Here is a 23,565-nt window from a genome sequence, read left to right on the forward strand (position 1 = left end):
TACTTATGACTCCAGGCAGGGGACTTCTGCCAGATCCTTCATCAAATCTGTAGCCAACGTACTGTGCTTTTGTTTGCATTTGTAACATCTTTTCAAACCTACTGTCTGTCTGCTCCTAAGCAATGGGTGAACATTAGTTGCTGCATCTCAACTTCAAGAGGACAGAAGGAATATTTCTTAACTAAATTGTGCTTGTTTCCCCTGTTGCTTCCAACAAAACAAGTGCATTTCCAGTGATACAAGCATACAGACTTGAGCTGTAATGGAGAGGGAAAGAGTCAGGAGATAGTATTGTTCAATAGGAAATTAATCTTTAATAAAAGCTGAAGGTTGAATACAGGTTTACATATAAATTATTTTAGGGACTGGATAACAAAGCAAATAAAGGATGGCATTAATAGAATACTTACCTGGTTTAGAAATTATACTTAAATCCCAGGGCCGTTCTAAAGAGGAGTCACACGCTATGTCATTCCAGTTCTTTTTAGAAGGTTGGCTATTGACCTGAAATAAAAGTTTTCCACATCTCCCCTGCCGTCCCCCCGTCCCCGTCCCCCCCCCCCGTCCCCCCCCACCCCCCCCACCCCCCCCCCTACTCTTATTTGTCCATTTGGTATTGTGAAAGTGTGTGGGCATTTTAACAGCTCCCGTGTCAAGAAACCTGGATTTGAGTCAATCTGATTTTTATCTAAGCGCAAAATAATACCATGTGACATATTTCAATCAGAAACTCACTATTATTTGAGAAACTTAATCAAAGTACCTGCAAGTGTCACAGATTGCCACTTTCAGAGTTGGAGCGAGTAATTTCCTTGCCTATCAGGGCATGCACTATAACCCAGGAGAAGTGGTGGAATGAACATTCTGTTGTGCTGTGGGAATCCCTAGGCGTTACACATGCAGTCATGTATTTTGTGGCATATGTGAACGTAGAAGTTGACCTAGAAAAAAAAGGGGCATGTAATGAGTGTCTAGGAAATCGTAACAGCCCTCCCTAACAGACTCTTGAATCAGGAAGCCTCACAAATAGGGGTTTTTTTATTTTCCTCTAGCTTTAGGCTCCACTTTGCTGTTATAGCAACAGCAAAAGCGTGGCTTGCTAAATGCATGCCTGTTGTGCTGAGGTGTCAGAGGTCGCCTGAGCTGTACGTGTCGAAGGCAAGCGGGACTATCCTGAAGGAGAGGTTTTCGAGTGCCTTTTGGTGCCTGTCAGTAGTGTCATCGGTGAAGTGGGCTTTCACCAACTGCCTGTCTTCTCTTCCCTTGCTGCTGTACAGGTTGAATGATCCGAAGATGTCGGAAGCAGAGCGTCAGTCAATGGAAAGCGAACGGGCAGACTGCAGCCTGTTTGTTCAGGAGCTTCTACTGTCCACTTTGATGCGGGAAGAAAGTTCCTCCTCAGATGAGGATGAGCGGGGGGAGATTGCAGATTTTGGTGCTATGGGCTGTGTAGATATTATGCCTCTAGATGTTGCTTTAGAAAACCTAAATTTAAAAGAGAGTAATAAAGGAAACGAGCCTCCTCCACCTCCTCTTTGATGACATCCCACTTTGCAGACAATGTCCTCTGTGCTGTATTTGCCAATGAAAGTGGACAACAACTATCTTGGGTTTGTTTTGGTGATTGTAATTTCAGGTCTGTCACTCTTGTTACATTGTGTACATTCAAAAGAAAGAGAGAAAAGATATATATGATAATCATTTCCACTTAACTAATTTTTACTTCTAGCAGGTAAATGTAGGTTGCAGTGCAGAGCAAAAAGCTCTGTGTCCTGTACCTTGACATGCAAAAGGCTCTCCTAATACTCCACATTCAAACTGAAGAGGAAAAAAAATGAAAAATCTCTAATGAAGCTGCTGTGTGTATTTATGAATATTAATGAATAAAAACTGCTTGGATGGTTTACCTTAACTACTGCATGACGTTTTTTGCAGCGTGCATGAGTTTTAGTGACCTTGTCATTTAAAAATTTAAATACAAGGAGTAAAACTATCAAACCCAAAGCTTTCCCATTATTCAAAGGTTACGTGACAAAAAGGTTAGCGCTAACTAGCGGTTTGTGGCCACAAAGTAGCTTTTCAATAACGTGACAGAATGACATCTTTGTGTGCTGTTCCTGCACAGGATGGAAACTCTGCAGTGGGATATATTGTCGTGACCAGGGTGTGGCATTCTGCTGTATGTGGCCATTATGTTTCCCTGTTAGCCATCACCTCAGTGTGGAGTTGAACTTCATTTTATGCATCTGTAGGAGACAAAACAGTAAGGCCACTGCTGGAAGCTACTGCAAGGGGCTTTTGTGTGCCCTAAAATCAAATGATGTTCACTTTTGTTTAAAGCTTTTCCTTTTTGTGGTTGTTAAAATTTTTTAATTGTTAAATATGTTTTATTCAGGTGTAGACAATTCATATATTCACTGTGTTTAAAAAAAAAAAGTTAACCTGGATCATGTTGTCTTAGTTTAAAAAGCCTTTCACAGTCTCAATCATATTTTGCGTTATTTATGTATTTGCTTCATAGTTTGCAGAGACCTGTCAGTATCAGGAGAGCTTGAGGATTTGGATTCCCAGATTGTTGGTATATTACAATTGAATTCTTAATGCTAACTTTAGCACCTTTTATTTATTGTTTCTTTTGGTTATTTTTGGTGGTATAAAAAAGTTGAAAAAGCCTTTTAGGTGAATTGTGCCACCTACATGCCTATACAGTTAGCCCTACTGGTTTGGAAAAAAGGAGTATGGTGTTCTTGTGCATAGAAGTTTATAATAGCCCCGAGACAAGGACAGAAGCGCTATGTTTGGTTTTGGTTTTCTCTCTCCCCCCCTCCCCCCCCCCTTTTTTTGATGGGTTTTTTTGAATGTAAAGTTAGATTATAAAAACAAAAGCGCACACAGCTTCTGATGAAAATTTAAACTAGGCTTATATCATAATGGTGTCTTTCCAGATCTTTCTCACTTCACCCCCTCTCTCTGTATCCTTCCATCTCTGCAGCATTGCTAGCGTTTTAGAGTAAATTTACAGACTTGAACACCAGATGGTGTTCTCAGCAGAACTGTGACGTGTATGCTAATCCAAAATAACAGCAGCAAAAGAAGCAACTCCATAGACTGAAGTTTAAGTTCCATTCCTTTTTTTTTTTTTTTCTTTTAAATCCTCAAATCCTGATTGTTTCCACATAGAGCAGTACTAGCTTTGTTTTCTTTTAGTCTCTGCAACAGAAAATGTTTCAAGGGAAACTTTACATGAGGCCTCTGGTTATCCTGAGAGTTAACCCTCAGTAGGGACTTTTTTTATTGATTGTTGAGGATTTTCAAAAATTTTTCAAGCTGTAGTCTTTTCAAACACATCTTCTGCACATTACAATAAGACACACAGTTCAATAAAGCATTTTCAAGACTGTTGTTCAGTTGATTTTCTTTGGTTTTGATGTATTACCCAGATAGTTCCGTTGCAGAAACTTCTGCAGCTGTGTTTAATTCCAACTGTATACAAAATCAGTTCAGGTAGAAATCCTGGGTGATTTACATAAATGTGTTTTAAAACCACGTGCTTTGGCAGGTGAAGAAGTGTGTATCCTAAACTCTTCACAGGTAGGTGAATTCAGGTTTCCGTAGAACAAGATGCATTTAAAATAGGCTCTTCTCAGTGTGGTGTTATTTAGAACCGGTGTATGGCTGGTCTCCAGAGGACACTTCCGTTGTGTGACTTCCAAACTCCACTCCACTTGCATTGCAGAGGATGCAAACCGGTATTACCCGTGTTTATTTAGAGACTGAATATATGCTGACTTGGATTTAAAGATATTCTTGGGCATCACATCAGCTCATAAAGCTTCAGTTTTTTGGGGTTTTTTCTTTTTTTTAAGTTTAGAAATAATATGAAATGGCTACTAGGAAGGTGTTTATTCTAGTAGTCTGCAAATAGGAATTAGCAGGGAAGTTCTTTTTTTCCTCACAGAGTGAGCATAGTCAGGGTAGTAGTTTTTGAGGTATTTCCAAAACATTTGTGTTTTTATTTTCAAGGTGCTCTGGGCTACAATGAAAATAGCCTTCAGGAACTTCTCAGGAGGATCCTGTAGGGGGGTTATTGCCTTTTAGGGGACACAAAAAAAAAGCCAAACAAAACCCCACAGCGCCATCCCAACAGACAACACGAACGCCACCATTTCGGAGAAGGGAGCAAAACTCTCTGAGTGCAGCGCAACCTGTGCCCGACGCCGGTGTGCGTTTGCGAAGCCTGGACGCAGCCGCTGGGAGCCCTGGCGGAGGCGGCCCGCGGTGGCGCGGGCCGCGGCCCGGGGGTTTGCTGGGGCCAAGGGCATCGCCCGCCTCGCTGGTGGCGGTGCACCAGGGCTGCGCGGCCCGGGGAGAGCGAGCCGCCTTCCCTTCTGGCGGCAGCCGGCGGTGGGCAAAGGCTGCCAGAGCCTCCCTGGGGGAGGGGGCAGCCAGAAGGGTGCGTGTGTTCATTGCCCGTGGTTTATAGCATTGTAAGGGATACGCAGACTTGTTTGGAAGTGTTGGGGAATGAGTCCCACCAGCCTGTCTGTGGAAAACTTACTTGGAATTGCACTATATGTTCTGTTTGTAACTTGTGATCTGCTTTAATCAGGGGCCTGTTGTTTTTGGTTTGTTTTTTTTTTCCCCTGTTTGAGTCAATGCCAAAAAAAGACACACAAGGTGGTGTGATAAGCAATGAAAATGCATTCTAACTTCCATCCACCTCGGGTTTTACTTGCAGTTGTTGTGACTGCCTTCATCAGTTCCTTGGGATGTTTGGGGGGGTGGAGGGGGTGGGTGGGTGGTGGTTGTGTTTTTGGGTTTGGTTGGTTGTGTGGGGTTTTTTTTCCTTCCTCTGTCTTTACCTCAGGAAGGGTTTGTAAACCTTTCCTTCTTGGTGTGGAGTTGTGCTCCCAGGTAGCTTGTGGATGTGGTAGCTTGGTGCAGAAACTGAACATCTGGATGTGTGCACATTTTGCAGTTTTGAGACTCTTGTCTGTTGGGAAGGAGTGAAGGCACATCTCTGCTACCAGCCAGAAGTCCCAGGAGGCAGAGATGCTTTGCTGCCTCCTGGGGCTCTCGGAAGACCTGAAACAGGGAAGCACTGGATACGCTTGCTATGTGAAGACTTTTCCATTTACATCACTTTTAATCTTCCTTTCCTCTTCCCTAACATACGTGGCCTTCACTTCTGGATCTGCCTGCTTTGCCAAATAAATGGGATGCCTTGCTGTTTTGAGGCCATTTCACTATTTTAGCTCCTGTGCAGGGCACTGCTGGGAACTGCCCTCTGCTCTGCTGTGTCCTGCGCTGAAGGGCAGCGTGAGGCTGCCCTCCTTGGCCGTCGGGCAGTCCCTGCAGCCCGCCTCGCGCGGCCTCGCTGCTGGCGCCGGCTTGCAGAGCACAGTGGGTACAGATGTGCTGGGCGCTGCTTTGTTGCACCAAGGATCTCCAGACAGGTCTATGTGCACAAAGATTTATTTGCAGATGTTTATGTGTCCAGCAGAGTGCTCAAAGTTACTTGAGGGCAAAGAAATGGAAAACAGGAACTGTAAAGGGGAACTGTGCTGCTTCTAGCTTGTGCTTCCACCACGTGTCCTTTTAGCGCAGCAGTGGCTGTGGCCTCCTGCAAGAACATCTAGTACAACAAAAGGAAAAAACACCCTTAGGACACGGTGCTAAAAGCAGCACCCCTGCAGATGTGGTACCGGTAAAAGAGAACCTGCAGTGCTGCACCTCCCTGTTGGGCCAGCAACTGTGGAGGGGTAGGGTGGGCCACGGTCCCCCCCACCCCCTGGGCATAAGAAAGGGGATAAACGGTGTAGGGAGGTGACCGCGGCCGTGCAGGAGTTGGTGCGGAGGAGCCTTGCGGGACAGGGAAGGGATGGGGGAGGCAGGAACAAGGGCTGATGATGGGGGTCTCGGCACGCTGTGGCGGTGGGGTGGAGGGGCTGGGAAGGGAAAAAAGTACAGCAAAAGGAAGGAGGGGCTGGCAGTGGGGGAAACGCCAGGGCAGCGGAGGGGATATGAGGCAGGAGACGCTGAAGTAATGACCAAGGTGAAGCGCAGCGACTGAGGTGGGAGTGAGGGGGGCGGAGGACCCAAGCGAATCCCTGTCGGCTGGAGGTGAGGCTCTGGCAGCTGCCTGCTTCCACCTTACGCTGCCCCTGGCCTGGGAGAGCGCTGGCCGGCCCTGCCGGGGCTCTCCTGCCCTCCCCAGCCAGCAAGCACCGCCCCGCACCGCCCCGCACCGCCCCGGGCTCTCCCCTTACTGCCGCGGCCACGCCGCCGCCCCCGGCAGCGCCGGGCTGAGCTGGCAGCGGGGGACGCAGGCAGCGGATCCTCCCGGCTCTGCTCTCCTATTCCTTCTGCGGAGCAGCTCCTGAAAAGCTGCGGCAGCGCCTTCGCGCATCCTTCCCAGCCCCAGCACCACGCAGGACACGCGTGGGCTCAGCATCTCTTGCTGGCTGTTGCCGTCTCTTTCACAACTAACGACGCTCACCCGTGTCTGACACCGCCTCCTCCTCCCCACCCCCGGTGGCAAAGCTGCTTATCGATGCAGAAAGGAGGGACAATCGCTTCTGTCCGTCACAGCAGCGGTTTCACCACCACCACCTTTAGCTACCTCTGTAGCTAGGCTTCCATCTGCACAAGAAAATTGTATTGCTTTGGCCGTTTAGCCTTGGCCCTTTGAGAGGCAAACCATGTCGGGCAGTTCTTGCCGCGATGGCGATGCTGTCAGGCGGGATGCTGTCCGGCAACAGTCAGGAGGTTTGTGAGTCCTGATGCACCCCCGCTGCTGCTGCCTGCTGTTCACCCTCCTTGGCACAGCCCCAGGAAACACGCTTCCAAGATGCCATTTGTGTATCCAAGAGAAACCAGCCGACACCAAAGCAGCCCAGGCGTAGCTGTGCTTTGTAAAAAGTCCAATTTTTTTTTCCCCAGCTGTTCTGCAGTGACTGATTCTAAGTGCATTTAAAGGCAAGGTTTGTACTGCCCATGTTATTCCCTCCCCGCTGGTTCATCACCACCTGGCTTCAAAAGCCCCCACCAGCTGCCATCACCTCACACGGCAGAACAGCACTTCAGGCCCAAACCAGTAACTTTAACGCGAACTGCGCGTTGGCCTCAGTTTATAACCAAATACCAAAGGAAAAACAAGCATTTACATTTTATATAAGCGTTTATTTACAACTTGTTTAACAACTGTACACTCTTCTGTCACCTTGGAAGCATTAGTGTATTTGAGTGGGAAAAAATATTAAACCTTTTGATTCCAATGATCAATTACTGAGTTTTTTTTTTTCCTATATACAAATATGTATATTAATACTGCTACCATGACAATCTGGTAGTTACACAATTTGTAGATGAACTGAAATGGGAAATTAATGTTTTGACACTCTAGGAATTCATTCTTTTACAGAAAATGTATCACTGGCAACTTCACAAACAGTTACTTTGATAATTGGTCAACACTTAATTCAGGACTGTCAAACAAGCTGCTATTAAGAAAGTAAAAGTTTTCTATGCAGCACAAATGAAGTTAGTATATCAGAGACATGCTGGAGATCACCTCTGAGTTGTAAGCTTGCAATCACTTCATGACAGAGATGCTAGGCTAATCTAATTAAAGTAGCCAGCTCACTTGCTGAAAGTTACCGGCTCCACCTGACATCTCTCTGTTGCATTAGTGAACTCAAAACAATTTTTGTCAAGCTAAACACACTTACATACAAATGTCTTCAGGCTCAAGAACAACTGATACTTAGTCTCTAATCTGCACAGACCACTTGGAGAAATGAGGTACTGCTCGGCTTCAGCTCGGGACACCGGTGCAGGCAGGTACACGAAAACACAGCCATCCCCTCCCGCCCTGCACAGAGCCCCCGATTCCAGGGATCCCGCACCCAGCCTGGCCTGGGGCAGGGTGCGGTCCCAGCCAGCGCAGCACTCGCAAATGAGAAACAAACCATGCCTTTAACACCCAACAAAAAAGTTTTCTAGTAACACTTGCCCTGACACGTAACAAGGGATCAGTGGCTCGGACCTGGAAAGACACAAATCCTTCAGCTCTCTGCTGGACTCAGTCTGGTGAAAGTGCTGCTGCCACAGCTGCAGGAATATCTGACTTGCCCCCACCAAACCCCTGATCCTGCCTGCGGGTCACCTCAGACTTCACTGTCCCAGGTCCTGGTGGACCAGGAAAGACGCATCCCGCTCCGGGAGTCTTTCCAGACTGCTGTCAGCCAGAGCACCCGACAGCCACAGGCTCCCCCCACCCGCTACAGTATCCAGCAGGGAACACGCCACACACTTCTCACTGGGATCTTAGTGCTTATCCTTCCCTCTCCTGCACGCTCTGCTTGGAGCCCATTCCTGCCTGCCCCTGCCTGTGCCGGGTGGCACAGACGCCCCTGTCGAAACAGAGGTGGGGCCTCTCTTTTCTCCGCGTGTCTGCACAAGGCCGCCGACACCGGGTACCGGGGCCCCCGAGGACTGAGCACGCGCGGGTGCTGGGCGCGCAAGGCGCCGCTCCGCCCAGGGCCCCGCTGGGCGGGACAGGGGCGAGGCACGCACCGCGTTTTGTGACCAGAAGTGGGTGCAGAGACGAGTGGACACAACATTCCTCCAGCGTGGGGGTGCTCACGTGGAAAACAGGGCTGGCGGTCATGCCAGTGCCTGAATAAGCAAAACCATTCTTGTAGTAAGCAGAGTACATGTTTATATTTTTGGAGGATTAAGATCCAAGTGAGCAAGAATGGGGTTTCTCTAGAACTGGACTTAAACCAAACCACTTACGGTATTCATCATTCAAACTCTCTTCAAATTTTCTGGCAAGTCCTATGGCTTAAAAGCCCCCTTTCCCGTTTGTTACATACTATTTCCTATACAATAAACCTCTTAACTTAGAACACTACAGCGCTCCCTCGTCTTCTGAATCTTGCCAGTACTGGATGTCCAATACAAAACAAAGATACAGTAGTACAAATGTGCAGATATTTAAGAATATTAAATAAGCAGCTTTTTAAATTAATATAGGCAGTACAAAGCATTTTGAGTTACACTGTCTACATATGGCAAATCTTATAGCTAAACTTCATAATACAAAGAAACAGCCAAGCTAGTGCAATTGGAAATGAAATAGCTAAGACTGCGATAAGGAGAAAAAAAGAAAAAAATAGTACAAGTAAAAGATAAACGACCCAAATTATAAACTGGCAAGGACAGTCTGCGTAATACTGAAAGTGTAGACGGCTTTCATACTTATCTCCATTCATGTTCTTTCCTCAGATTGTTTTAACAATTGTACACCGATTGAAAAAAAAGTTTCTGAAAGAAACTGACAACACAGCTAAAATGCAGAGAGAAAAATACAACAGCCACAAACTACTGTGTATATACATAGTAAGGAAGCAGGCAGTGCCTGTGAACAAAATACCACCCGGTAGTTTGCCTGGCTCGGAGATTATCAGATGAACCTTGCCTGGTTTTCTAAGGAAGATGGGATGGCCAAGCAGCAATTCATTAGTCATTTCTCCTGGTAAAACACCTCCTTCGCTTTACCTTAATTATTTAAAGATTCAAAGTGGATCCTTTAAGGGTACAGATGCTTTGAAATTTTAACAGTAACCAAAAGGCATTTTTAGGAACTCATTAAGACTGGATTTTTATAGTTCAGTATATGAAAACGTTGCAGGAAGTCTGTGTGTTAATACTGTTAATCAGAATTAAATAAAGTGGACAGGTAGAAGTAAAATGGAGAGCTGACAGTGCTCTGTCAGTTTGCAGAACGCCTCCTGTCGAGTTCTGAATACTGGATTTCCTCTCTTCTAGCCTCATAGGAGACTTTTTGTGAAGAGAAAGAGTAAATGCAAGCGGGAAATGGGAAAGCCACTCCCCAGGATCGTAAGCTTCTCTGCAAGTAGATCTCCCTTTGAAATCAGATGGCCATGAGTCTTAAGTGTAGAACTGGTTAAGTTTTGGTTATGCAGTCTGGACAGAAAAGCAAGTCATGCACTGAACAGTCCCTGTTATAATAATGCTGCAGGTCATGCAACCACATCACTGCAAATAAAAGAATAAAGAAGAAAGTTAAAAAGCAGATAATATATTACTGTTAAAAAAAACCAGAGAACAGAACAGATATTTTTCAGAGTAGTTTAGTAAGGCCGTCTCTACTTAGAGTTGTGCAAATTCATGGGGAAACAGCTTTGCCAGAGCAACTCTTCAAATTAACAGGAAGATTACACGCCAATAATTGGAAAGAGCAACAGAACAGCCTTGAACAATACCTAAATTTAGACATAATTCAGACAAATTTAAACACTTCTGAGTAAAGTCCTTCAGGGCACCATTCTCAACTAACACAGCTATGGAAACTAAGTTTATACAGCAATGAAAAAGTCTCAGGCATTCCTGCTGTCTGTGAGTACAACAGTTAAAAATCCAAAGCAATATAAAGCGAAAGGTGCCTTTCCAATACTGTGTGTGGTTATACACTAAAAGACAATCAGGGTCATCATGACTCTGTCTGAGCCTTCGAGCTCTGAGCACCACCGAAGACTTTAAGCATTCATGTTTTGTCAAAGCTCATCCTGTGTGTGAAGCTACAACAGCATCACTGCCACACTACACTGGCAAGTTCTATTCATTGCATGCAAATACAGGTTTGAATTACAAGAAAATTATATGTATTCTTGTTAAAATAAGCTGAGTAGGAGCCACTGACCAGCCCAAAGAGCACATCACAACACTGTGGAAGTGAATCTAAGTTTGGAAGAGAATTGGAGAGGTTGGCATATTTCTCCATCCTTGCTGATGCACCCTCTTTCCTGGCCAGTGTAACTGGATAGGTGGAATGCTTCACTAACACAGCTAAGGTGCTTTCAGCTTCCCCAGGTAACACAAATATCCCTACACAGCATGGCACAGCACTAACTGCTCATTCTCATTTTTGCATTGCACTCACTGTGACATTACAAAGAGCAAAATAGCTTCAACAGACTAAAATCAAAGCGTGCAAGCTGTTTCTCTCCCCACTTCCTTCTCCCTAGTATTGCACTGGTCAAAAACGATTCTACGAACAGTTCCTGTGACAGGAAAATCCAGGTTAAATAGAAAAGGAAGAATATTTATAAGTAAACTCAAGGACTTATTGCAAAAAATCTTTCTGCTACAAGTCCTGTAGCTTGTGTATCCCCTTTTTTTCCTTCTCATTCATCAACCCAGAATACTAACCATAGTTGAAAAACAAACAGAAACATAGAGACATAAATCAAATGGAATAAAAATTTTAAAAATTAACACATTCAACACATTCAAAGCAGACCTCGAGAGCGTATTTTGAGTAATCACTGTCTGTTAAGCTTGTTTGGCACTGCTTGGGTGCATGAAGTTACAGAGTTCAGGATTAATAATATGAAGATTACTGTAGTTAGTCTATAAAAAATTAAAAGGTCAAGCTACATAAGCATCTATCTATTCTATTGTGCATAAATGAATATAGTCTACTCTTTTAGTCTCACCTGGCTATTACTTAGTTCAGACTTCTTATTTAGTAGCACTTCAAGTGTCCTGTTGCACATAAACAGAAATTACATTGTAGGTTTCTCTTTGAGTCAATAGTACTTTTGAGAGGTCTTGTAAATGCAGGACTGTATATTCTCTTTCAAGGATGTAACAAATTCATCTGACAGTGCCCTTTCCTGACTAGAAATTCTGATCTTGGTCTAAAAAAATTGTCTGTCAATTTCTTTCTCTTGGAGAACTCCTCAAAATTAATCAATATATTTTAAAGCTACCTCTTGAGGCAGCAACACTTCAGAAGACAACAGACATGCGAGATGTGAGGGTAAATTCACTCAGCATAACCTGTCATTGCTTCTGCAGCATCTTCAGAAAGAGACAGTCTATGCAGCAGATGATGTGTCTATAGAGGAGTGACCTTCTCTTACTTCCTTACCTTGCCAGTCCAAAATATTCCAGCTATAAGTGAAGGCTCATTGCCAGCCTGGGGGATTATTTCTTAGTGAGGCATTGCCCTTTAATATTCAGTGCCTAATCTCATTAGCTCTACTCCGTTACAAGTGCTTATCTGTCCCTTAAAATCTTCTCGCTGTCCTCTTCTGTTTTTTCAACACACAGAAGTGACTGGGACCACTCTAGCACATCAAAGCCACAGAAAGGATGGCAGCCTTTTTCACTAACCCAGCCAGCTCTGGAGGTACCTACCAACACAATAACTTCTAATTCAGAGCACTGCTCACACAAGTCAAATCTGATGGAGGACAAAAAACTAAAACAAAACAACAAAAAAACCCAACAGCAAAACCACAAACAAACAAACAAAAAACCCCAAACCAAACCCAGCCACATGTCCTCTCTGAGCAACTATTTTTTTCCTGTTCAGTCTTATGTTTGGTCCTAAGATGGACCAGGCTTTCTGTATCCAACAATCTGCTGTCTGTAAGCAGTACTTTAATGCAATCACCAAAGCTATCAGAGCAATGCAGTCCACTCACTTTCAAGTGTAACACTAGACACCCTTCCCAAATATTTCTGCCAAGCTTCTGCTTTGAAGTAACTGCCTCCAGATTCCTCTTCCTGCAGATTTCCTAACTTCATTACTTACTGGCTTCTGCTACTAAAGTTTGTTTTTCTTTCTGGATCTATTCTTTCTATGTCTTTCTCCATGGTGTTTCCTTGAGATTTTTTTTAAAGAAGCCTTTCAACATAGCATCTTCCAGAGCTGTATTAACACCACTTTGCATTTTCATAACTCTTACAACCAGAGAACACAAAGCGGACTAGAAATTCTAAAAATTGTGGCCTTATAATGTCATGCTTATAACTATTCCAAGATTTTACTGATACTGCTACAGAAAAGCTTTAAAATCTCTCTCAAAACCACTGATACCTCCAGGAAACAGGTTTAGTCTCCTGCTCACTAATCTTTGGTGACTGAGAACTATAATCTCTGCTTTACAAAATTTTAAATTACGTAACGAATGTTAAATTCAAATCCAAATCAAAGGTCTGACAGTCTCACTACAACTATTTTATAACTCCATAAATATTACGCCATTTTGGATTTTTTCTTAGAATTCTGCTCATTTTCATGATCACGCTAACAACATGAGCATGCTAACAAGCTAACAATTGGCATTTATGTTGATTGTCTCTTCTCTTAAAGTTAGGGATACTCATTAGGGATTCAAGTTCCATTTGCAGAATAAGCTATCCTATACCTGTGGAAATACTTGCTTTTGCAGTATTTCAGATTTGTGCCATGCTACAGTAGTCAACAGCTTTTCAAAGTTCTGACAAATGACCACTTTTGTAATGGTTAAAATAACCATGTTGCTCTTCCTGAAATGTGATATTCTAACTTCATCTGATAGTAAAGGACCTCTCTAATGCAAAGCAATGAACAGAGCCATCACCAGACAGTAAAGGCTTCCCGACTGTCCTGGATTTCCTCCTCCTTCCAATGCCTTTCATATTGTATGGGTCAATCTCTGAGATCCAAAGCAACAAGACAGCAGCAAGAAATTTTTATCTGACAAATGGAACCTGCTTTCAGTCTGGAACTGACACACACAGGGCAAAGGAGACTGAAGGATATGCAGTTTCCCAAATTACTTTATACATACAGCAAACAGCAGCAGAGAAAATTCCTGATTTGCCACCAGAGCCAACTAATGCAAAGATCTACTTGAGGACAGTCCTGCATTACCTTGGCAAGGCCTAAAAGTGAAAGTTAGAATCTGGGCCATAATAAAGTTAACAGCAAAACCATCCCCTAGCAACTAATAGATGAGGACTTCAATTACAGCAGTTATCACGACCTCCTACTGATCCACTGACTACAATCTGACACCAGAACAATTTGTCTGGGAAGCTGCCTTGGCCATACTGCCATTTTTGCTTCAGTCCCCCATGGGACTGTATGATTTGTCAAGTTTTCTAAAGCTCATCAATCAACATTCATTCATTACCTAATTCAGTGAGCTAATACATTTAAAAAAATGAAACTTTGTGTCCCAATATTTCAATGAATCCACAAAAGTAAAGCCAAGGGAAAACAGAGGACAAAGCTAGGTAAATCCTCAACATCTCCAAATGGTGCAATGAAGCTGGCAGCAGAGTCAAAAAATCTCTGGGGGTTCACTGTACCAAATGCAAGAAGTCTGAGGTTGCTGTGGCTACTATTGACAGTTTCTGCCTTATTCACATAGGTAAAGCCTCTAATACTTAATCAACTGCAATTCAAAACTAATTAAAAAAAACCCCAAACAACCAAAACAAAACAAAAAAACCAAACCAACCAAACAAAAAAACCCCAACAAAACAACAACAACAACAACAAAAAAACAACCAAAAAAAACCCCCAACAAACAGCTCCAAAAGCTCAGGTTCTGTTTCACTGTTTTTAAATTAACACCAAAAAGCAAAATGGTGAACGACATACTGCTCTTCAGATTTCTGTACTTAATAGTTGCTTGCATCTGTCTCCTCCACCTTCAAACTGAAGAAATCACCCCTTATTTTTACGTATAGCCTGCAGAGTCACTGATAAGCTTCTGCTCCTTTTCTGGAATTCCAAAGAGAAGAAAGATCATAGGAGCAAAGCAATGCAATCAGTCATGCCAGGACATCTTCTTGATTCCTTGAAGGTGACAAACCAGAGGTATGGCTAGGATCCTACCTAGAAGCTGACATCTGCTACAAGGCAATAATATGATTTGGCTTGTGGAGATGTTCTGAGCACAAGTGAGATTCGTTAGTTGCTCCTACACCAACCTATGAGACAACGCAAGATTTCACTTCTTTCTCCCGATGCAAGGCACGAAGTCAAAACGCAGTGCTCTTGCCAATACAGAAGGGAGCTGGACTGCTCAGATTTGGGAGGGCACATGTGTCTGGGCTGTGTGCAGTTTGTAAGGTTCAAAACCTCATTCACTGAATTTCTTGCTTACATGATCTTAACATTTAAATTGTTATAACGATTCACCTCTTCATTTTAACAGAATGCTAAGTGTATCATACTGCCAGTGTCAGCTAACACAATTGTTCTAAGGAGGGGCTTCTGAAAAGGTTTCTTTATAAGTGCTTGATTTCCTGAGATCACATTTCAGTCATAATCCAGCTATCAAACTACTCTGTAGGTGACACCCCTGAAGTATGACTACTTGGCTTAGAGGAAAAAACACTGCTTGAAAGTATTTCCTGACAGAGTAACCTCTTTTAGCTATTTGTTTGCACAATATTGGTGAGGAAAATGCCTGCAAAATTTGCTAAACTTGGTTTGGAGATACCAAAGTTTATCAATACAATATTACTGCAAAACACAGAGTCCACATTCTACCTAAAACACATAGGCAAAACCCCATAAGAAGTCAGTATTGCACAGCTGACTTAGAGTGCAAAAATACCTCCCTCATCAATCCTTGCAAAAAGTCAAAATGTCGGGCAAGAATAAAGAAGAGTAAAATTCAGGTACTGTTTTGCTTCACAAGAAAAAGTAAACTTAGCCACATTCAGGACAGTCTTCCTCCAAATCACTAACTAGAAGAAAATCAAGTGGTGAAATTAAAATATTTTCCTATTACCAAATCTACAGATAATGTCAACATACCAAGACAATTAAACGCACTAAAAATCATCCAGGAGGCTGCTAAGTGGATAGTCTCATATACTAAAGAACTGAGGAAAAGCAAAAGGTACTTGCACATGTCAAGATACCGAGGACTTTAAAATTGCCAAATCCTCTTAAATTTTCTTGACAGCTTGCACATACCACTTACTATTTAAGATCATCATAAAGTGGTAATAGGAATATTCATTGTTAATTCTTTCATACACAATGAATATAAAATTGCCGGTGCTCCTTACATTAATAGAAACCCACAAAAATTTGCAGAAGGATTACTGCTATCTCAAGTGACATCAGAACAGGACAAGATTACCATCTGCTTATTCCCAAAGAGATAATGAAAAGCATCTTGTAGTCATTATATATTTACTTCATTTTACAATATATAAAGCTGTGTGCTCTAGTCATTTATTTTCCTTTGCACTGTGGGTGGAACACACAACCTTTAAATTAGATTACTTCAGTTTTCACAACACTTGGAAAATACATGTTATGATCCAAGTGGTTATGTGTTGCTATCAAGAAAATGGGGACCTTGAATATTCTTTTCTGTAATGGCTGATCAGATATGCTAACAACTTAACTCTCCATAGAAGTATGCAAACTGGACTGCACACACATCCTCTAAGACCAGAAGCTAAGCTTCAGCTTGGAACAATGAAAATATTCATCCATTTAACTGTTATCTTTTACTGGCATTAATTAAAATCTCTCAGAAAGATTATTCTGGGCAGATCCTCGACACAGTGCTCAGGAATGTACTCTCATGAGCTTTTCAGCTGTTTTATCACTGCCCTGGAGAACCTTTTCTCTTTAACCTCAATTTGTAGGGGGTTTTTTGTAGTGTGTCAGGACAGGATTAGCATTGGTTTAATAATTACCAGTACAATTTTGATGTAAATAGTCTTTGTTGCCCCAGAAACAGTGTTCCTAAAAGCTTCTTAGAAGTATCTAATGTACTGAGAGAATTCTGTTTTACTGGGGTTTTTTTGCTTATATTGTTTTATTGCTGAAGATAAGACAAACAGACAGCATTCCTTGGTAGCTCGGCTATACATGTGCTTATTCCCTGAAGTCACCCCCTGAGCGCCTTCTTTTTCTTAACACCACACTACTTCCAAAGCTACACAACAAGCAAGGAAAACAATGAAGCTGAACCCTTTCAATAAAGAAGCTGTTCTTGTGAGAGAGAAGGTTTAATGATGTTTACCACCTGCATTCATCCACATCCAAAGATTAAGAACTGATGTATCCAGCAAATAATAGAAGCAAAATGCTGAAGAATAAGGAATTAAATTCCTGATGATTACCATTAGAAGACAGAACAAATGACTTACTGGAACTGGTTAGCAACAGAGTGTATTTCTGTAAGATTGCAGTATATTTTTAGACTTTCATATTCAACACAGATTCTGGGAAATACCAGAATTTCTATAAGTTTTTGAATTCTCAGAAGACAAAAATGCTTGTCAATCTTGCCTAACAATTACTATGAGCAACAGTAAAGCACAGATTCAATATTAGTCTTGTTTTGCTCTTTGATGCTATATAATGATGCTATATATTCTTGAAGAGAAGTATAGAAAACACTTCGCTGTCTTATCTTAAAGGGAAGACTGACCAGAACCACAAAGCAGAAGATAAAAGCCAACTAACATCAAGAAATGAAAGAAGCCATGAGAGACAGGAAAGTAGAAGCTAAATACAAGGCTTCTAATCAGCATTTGTTCATCTCCTAACAGTCTGGGGCGTTTGCCTGTCACCAAAACTTTGGAGGCAAAATGGTAAAGCAAATGTTAAAATAATAAAAGCAAATTGTTTTATTCTAGTGTGCAGATTGTGTTCAAGTTATTTTAGACCTGCACCTAATTAATGGCAATGGGAAATTAAATTATTAGACAAAATTAAGGTATAATACTTCCCATTAAGGTCCTGGTATTCCTTGCTTTCACAAATAGGCTTTGGCAGTTTGGTAACACAGAGCCAGCCAGATTAAAGTACAAATGGAGCTTTAGGTATTTTTAGGTTCTTTCTCTGGGTGATAGAAAATGCTGTAATCTCAAACAAGAACATCAAATTCCCTCAGAGAAGTGATCTTATTTGCTCCTGTTCACATATGGCATGCGGTAAAGAGTTCTTCAAATGACTAGAATGGATTGCTCAATAAGATCAGTAAAAGACATCCCACACAAACTGTGGTCATCTTGCTAGATAACACATAGGACTTCGTGTCCCTTTAGTATTCTGTATCTCACTAAGAGACAGCAAAATGAGTATCACCTCATTGAGGCACAGAAATTGTCCTAAACTTCCTTTACATTGTTAACTTTCTGCACACAAGAAGATGATTTCACTGTCTTATCTAATCCTGCAAGCACAGCCCAGATGCGTCATACGTTGAATAAGTAAAGAGAATTTTTAGAAAATCAGTTTTTTCCACATGTTTGGAATAGAAGACAAACCTATACGTAGTTAATAGACTTCAGCATTTGTTTTCGTATTACTGGGGGGAAAAATCAGAAAAGGTAAATTTTTTCAGACACATGTTGAATGCATTTCTTAGCCTAGATTAAAACAGATGATGTACTTGAGGTTAAAACAGTACCCAAAAGTGTCATTCACCTGTTCCTTACCCTTTAATCTAGGTGTGCTTGTTTTAATTATCCTTTGCTTATTCCACCCAAGTTGTGAATTAACATAGACCTTCAGATTATTAATAAATGCTAGTATGTCTTTTCTCTAAAGGGATTTATGAAAAAATGTCTTCACTTGGGAGGGCATCAAAATAAGGTGAAAGAATAAGTTTATAAACCAGACTGCATGTGCATTAGGGTCCAAACATTCTCTAAATGAAAACTGTTTAAAACTGAATCACCACAAGATGTATGTATACGAAACTTCCAACCAATACTCAGGTCCCCTGTGTCCATCAATTCTTTGACAAAAATGATAGGGAAAGCATAGAATTAGTCAGGCAAAAGCAGAACTTTGTAGGAACAGAACCTAAATTACTAGTACGGGCCACCATCCACCCCACTGATCAACATGAAGGTGATACAATGAGTGACGTACAATTAACCAGCTACACACTAAAAAGGCAGTACAACAAATCACAGCCAGTTTCCAACAAAGTCAGCAACAAACTCACCTGAAGGCACTGGTACCGTTAGTAAGGCAACTGATACAATTATACCCTGAATGAATATATTAAAAGCAAGTCTTTTAGTAGGGGATGACAACTGGAATACATTAACATCAACAATATTAATCGGGGCTTTGATCCATTATGTACTGTTCATCCATAACATAAAATTTTAAAACAAACGTCCTTCTTAAATGGATGATGCAGTAGCATATTAGAGCATTCTAAATATTTCTCAATCTTTTTATAATATATATTAAGCATACACGTGACCAAGAGTGGAACAAACCACTTGAAAATACTCAGGTCTGCCAGCAAAACTTTCTTATCTACACCAGTAGATAAAGAAAAACCTGAAAAAAATCATCCTCCTTCCCTATTAAATGCCAAGAACAAGAGCAAACTGCATGTAGGAGATTTAAAAAAAAAAAAAAAAAAAAAAAAAAAAATCATTCTTTTTGCCGCTGGTAATCTTTTTAGTAGCAAATATATTTCGCAACAATATTATATACTAATTTTGCATTTCTGTAATGAGTTTTCAGCATTTTTTCGGAAGCAACAGGTTAGCACATGAAATAAAAAGCCTAATTTCCTTTGAACAAAGACAGTCTTATAAAGCGTAACAACCCTTATAGGCACAAATTTATCAACTGTGACAGGAAATTTACTTTGTGACACAGCCCATATGAGGCTTTTCATAAGAGACCAGGCTTCATACAAATAAGACTGTTATTATACAGCACTCCTCTAGATGTTTTCAAAACTTTGGCACATTCAAAAAATGCAGAGAGAGAGATGGACTCCAAAAAATATAAGCAAAGGGCATTACAGAACAATGAGAAACCATAATAAAACCCTTTCCTGAACTGTAAAATAATAGCAGTAACAAGGGAGAAAGAGAAAAGATGCTGGTTGATTTTCCTTGAATGTTGTCACTTGCAACAGAAGTGGCCTGGATCACAGGGCAGTTTTCTTTCTAAGGGCAAGGCTTCTCTACCTTGCTGTTGCTGGCTGGACATGACCAGGGTAAGATCTCCTTGTGCTTGTAGCTTGCCTTTGTCTAGCCAGGAAGGACTGTCCTGAGCCTGTACTAGCCAGTCTATCTTCTGCTGCTTTTTTATGCAGAGTCATTCCCTATGGACAAAGAGAAACTTTTCAGTGAATATCAACACATAACACTGAACAACTTTACTCATTTACATTTTGTTTATTATCTCCTTCTTCTCCAACACTGACTGAGCTGTTTTGAATTTCAAACATGAAGCATCATATTTTCAAGGATAAAGCTAAGATATTCTAGATATTCTTCCTAATTCTTTGTGTGTTGTTCTTTTTTTTTCTCCCCTCCCTCCCCCTGAGCAATCATTGCCCTGGTTTGCAGTAACTGTTGAGAAGCAGGTTCCCAAGTGTCCCAGATTTGAACATATGCTTCTCCACAGAAACACGTGGTAACTGGACGAGTCTTTTCAAAAGTGTTTTCCTTCCCCACCCTGGCCCCCTTCAGCATGTTGAGCTAGAAGTGTATTTTTCTTCTGAAAATAGTTAACGTATTGTCATCCTCTGTGAAAATGGCAGGAGCTCTGGCAGGAGCACATCTTGAGAGAAAGTATGTTTTCAGCAGGAGTAAATGCAAGGAGGAAATGAGGGAAGCTGTAATGGGTTGTGTAGTTGTGTATAAAAGCAGAGGCTAATTAGAGAAAGACACAGACAAAGGTATCAATGCTCATCTTAGTGTTCATGACAGGCTATTGAACCACAGCTCTTCGCTCAGGCTTGTTTTCTGCTTGTCCGTGGGACTAATGTTACAAAATTGGTCAAGGACACTAGTCACTTTAAAATGCCTTCAATATTTAAAGGATTCAAACACTCTGCTTAAGTACCATTTTTGGCTTACTATTCATGGATATAACAAGAATGTAGAAGAGCAAGAAGGAAACTCCTCCAAGGGAAAACAGAGAGGAGGAATTTGAACTCTATGATGAAGCAGAATGAAACATCCATGTTACACAGGCCAGGGATTCTTTCTATCTGAAGAGCAGTTTCAATGCAGCCACGCTCTGCTAAAGAGAAGTCTTGAACACATCTGACAAAGGTGAAAAATCTCCCAGCATACAGGCCCAGCAAAAGCTGTATGGCTGCACAGATCACTTCCTTATGGTTTGAATAATTTAAGTGAGGGTCTTGCCCCTGTGCTCACCCTTTGCATGGGGCTAAACTTGCACTCAAGTTAAAGGGGTCATTTCTCAGAGCACTTACTGCAGCAAGTAAGCTGTACTGCTTTTCTTGTGCCCCTTCATTAGAAACAACGGGAAGACTGGAGAGTGGAGAATCAAAGAAGAAGTTATTTTGAGCACTGTAAGTCAGTATAACTGAAGGGCTGGAATTACAAAACAGTAATCTGAGGTATCCTTCCCTCTAGAAAGTGCCATTTCTGGTTTTAAAACCTGAAAATAACAAACACTTTCTTTTTCATTTACACCAAGGCTATCATAGGAACATACTTTTATATAGTGATAGCTTAAAATTATTAAAAAGCTTTTATTTCTGTGTCTGTGTGTTGGAAAATGCTTTTCAAACAAACAAAAAACCCTGTAAATGAATGAATACTGTTATAAACAACCCAGAAACAATGAATATTAAGTTTCTTTCCTTTTTTTTTTTTAAATAAAAAAATTGAGAGACTCTTACCATATTGTACCAGGCACTAACAATAAATTTCTCCTCCATTTCTCTTTGACTTTTTGTTTTTTCATATTCTTTCTATAAAACAAACATCAAAAAAGCATACATTTAAAACCAAAGTATAATAAAAGTATTAGTCTATACCTAAAAAATAATGACGAAATATGCATCTACCAGGAAACATGAGGATTACTACCTCCAATGAATGAAACATTCTGTCCCGCTCCTGCAATTGATTTTTCAGAGCCTGAATCTCAGGAGCTGCACCCTGGTTCTGCTTTGGATCTAAGGTGCGGATGACCTGTAAGAGAAAACCAGTTTGTTTTTAATTAAATCCTCCAAAAGTAATCTAGTTGAAGGGAAAGACATCAAGGAATTACAACATTTTAAGTCAGGTTAAGAAATTAAAAAGTGACTTAAAAAATGTCTGTGGTAAGAAATGACACTCCAAATTGTGAAACATAGAGATGTGCAGTTTTAAGAGGCTGACTCCTGTAAAACAGTCTTGACAGCCAGCATAAGAGAGGCTCTGCCTCTTAACATCAGCCATGACATGTTACAGCATCTGAACTGGGCTCTCTTTTACAGGACTGTGAAACAAAACTACCGATAGGAAAAAGTGACACTTAAGAGGTTCAGTATCCCAGACTCACATATGCAGTTCCTACCTTGAGGCCACAGTGGTAGAAACATTTTCTTAAAGGCTTCTCTCTTTATAGCTAAGGTTTACCTACCTCTCAATTCCTCCCGCTTAAGGACCGCTTTGGTCCTTATGGAAAGATACCATGATTCACCTAGCTGGGGTACCAGGTCCTGTCATTTCTAGATAGCTCTGTTAAGCCAAGAAGAATTTTGTGGCACATGAATGATCATTATGCTACTAATAAGATGAAGGGGCACCAGGTTATGTTTGTATGTCGCATCCATCCTGGGTAGCATGAGTGCTAGCAAACACAGAGCTAAACCAAGAACGAATCCAGCAAAATGCCTGGATTCCTAAGCCTTTAACAGAAAATAGCTTAAAATTTTTTAACAACGTCTGGATATATAGAAAGAGACTTCACATCTTTTGTCTTTCTACCCATTTCAGGGTCACATCCAGACAATGAAATAAAACAATGCTTTAAATTTTAGTAAGTCATTTTTACTGAATGATACTCATGAAGGAAGATTCATAAAACTGTACTATGTTTCTAAGAAAATACACAGTAGACCTGGATACAGTCTCTATGGTGGAAGGCTATAATGATTGTACTCATCTTCACAAAAAAAAACCAACAAAAACACAACACAAACAAACTGAAAGTTGATAAGAAGATCACAAAAAGCTAACCTAACTAAAATAATTAATGCCACCATTGTCTAAAACACCCTATAGTAACACAGTATATACAAGTAAACAAATCTTATTGAAAAGGGAAATTGTGGCTCTTGTCTTTCACTGGGAATACTTTGAGACATAGTCAGCAACATAAGATGTAAAAAAAAAAAAAAAAAAAAAAAAAAAAAAAAAAAATTATTTGTTTACATTTCCTGAAGACTTTTGAAACATCTCACAAGAAGTCATGGATGAAACTACACAGAAGTAAAGGAAAGAAGCACAAAGTTTTGCCAAATTAGGAACCTACTTACAGATTCAAATGTAGTGATACACAGCCATAGCAAAGATCCTGATATTACCATGATCAGATGAACAAAGACACTGGTATGCTTTTGAGAAACTCAAATAAAATATCAAGGTGTAGTAAGAGAAGAAATGGGACTATGATTGAGATCACGATATTACCATTTCAGAGCTGGTAGTATACCCACGTCCTCAATACGGTACTTAAATATTAGCCACCTTTTCAACAGAAGCATATATTAAGCAGTAAAGGTTTAAGAAGAGAATGCTGAATGTCATCAGAGAAATGTAACAGCTCTCAAAAGTGGTTCAGTTAAAAAGATCACTTTACTTGCAAAAAAGCATCAATAAAAGAGCCCGTATTAAAACAGTTTCTCAACCAGTTAGCTAAACCAGAACACGAATAGAAATCAGGGGCAAAAGATGAACAAAGAAAGCAAAATCAAATTTAAATTGGTAAAG

The 23,565-nt window shown here is 41.1% G+C and overlaps 2 protein-coding genes across 14 annotated transcripts in view; one reads left to right on the forward strand and one right to left on the reverse strand.

The window, feature by feature from the left end:
• LOC309603041 (E3 ubiquitin-protein ligase KCMF1) overlaps nucleotides 1–3,319 on the forward strand; it is a 55,768-nt gene extending 52,449 nt beyond the window's left edge. For 2 of the 5 annotated variants that reach the window (XM_082337385.1, XM_082337386.1), the window contains exon 8: nucleotides 1,278–3,319. In XM_082337385.1, the coding sequence (XP_082193511.1) occupies nucleotides 1,278–1,539 (262 nt within the window). In that variant the 3' untranslated portion in view covers nucleotides 1,540–3,319. The remainder of the gene's footprint in view (nucleotides 1–1,277) is intronic. The other 3 variants (XM_082337384.1, XM_082337382.1, XM_082337383.1) reach the window with 3 other exon arrangements.
• A 3,864-nt stretch (nucleotides 3,320–7,183) lies between these two features.
• The window catches only part of HOOK3 (hook microtubule tethering protein 3), a 104,467-nt gene continuing 88,085 nt past the window's right edge, over nucleotides 7,184–23,565 (reverse strand). For 7 of the 9 annotated variants that reach the window (XM_082336880.1, XM_082336882.1, XM_082336885.1 and 4 more), the window contains 4 exons: nucleotides 21,676–21,780; nucleotides 21,486–21,557; nucleotides 19,795–19,931; nucleotides 7,184–10,065 (listed from right to left, as the gene is read on the reverse strand). In XM_082336880.1, the coding sequence (XP_082193006.1) occupies nucleotides 10,050–10,065; nucleotides 19,795–19,931; nucleotides 21,486–21,557; nucleotides 21,676–21,780 (330 nt within the window). In that variant the 3' untranslated portion in view covers nucleotides 7,184–10,049. Of the gene's footprint in view, nucleotides 10,066–11,881; nucleotides 19,932–21,485; nucleotides 21,558–21,675; nucleotides 21,781–23,565 lie in introns of those variants that run through there. The other 2 variants (XM_082336883.1, XM_082336878.1) reach the window with 2 other exon arrangements.

Source organism: Platalea leucorodia (assembly GCF_965183815.1).
Source record: "Platalea leucorodia genome assembly, chromosome: Z".
Taxonomy (NCBI): domain Eukaryota; kingdom Metazoa; phylum Chordata; class Aves; order Pelecaniformes; family Threskiornithidae; genus Platalea; species Platalea leucorodia.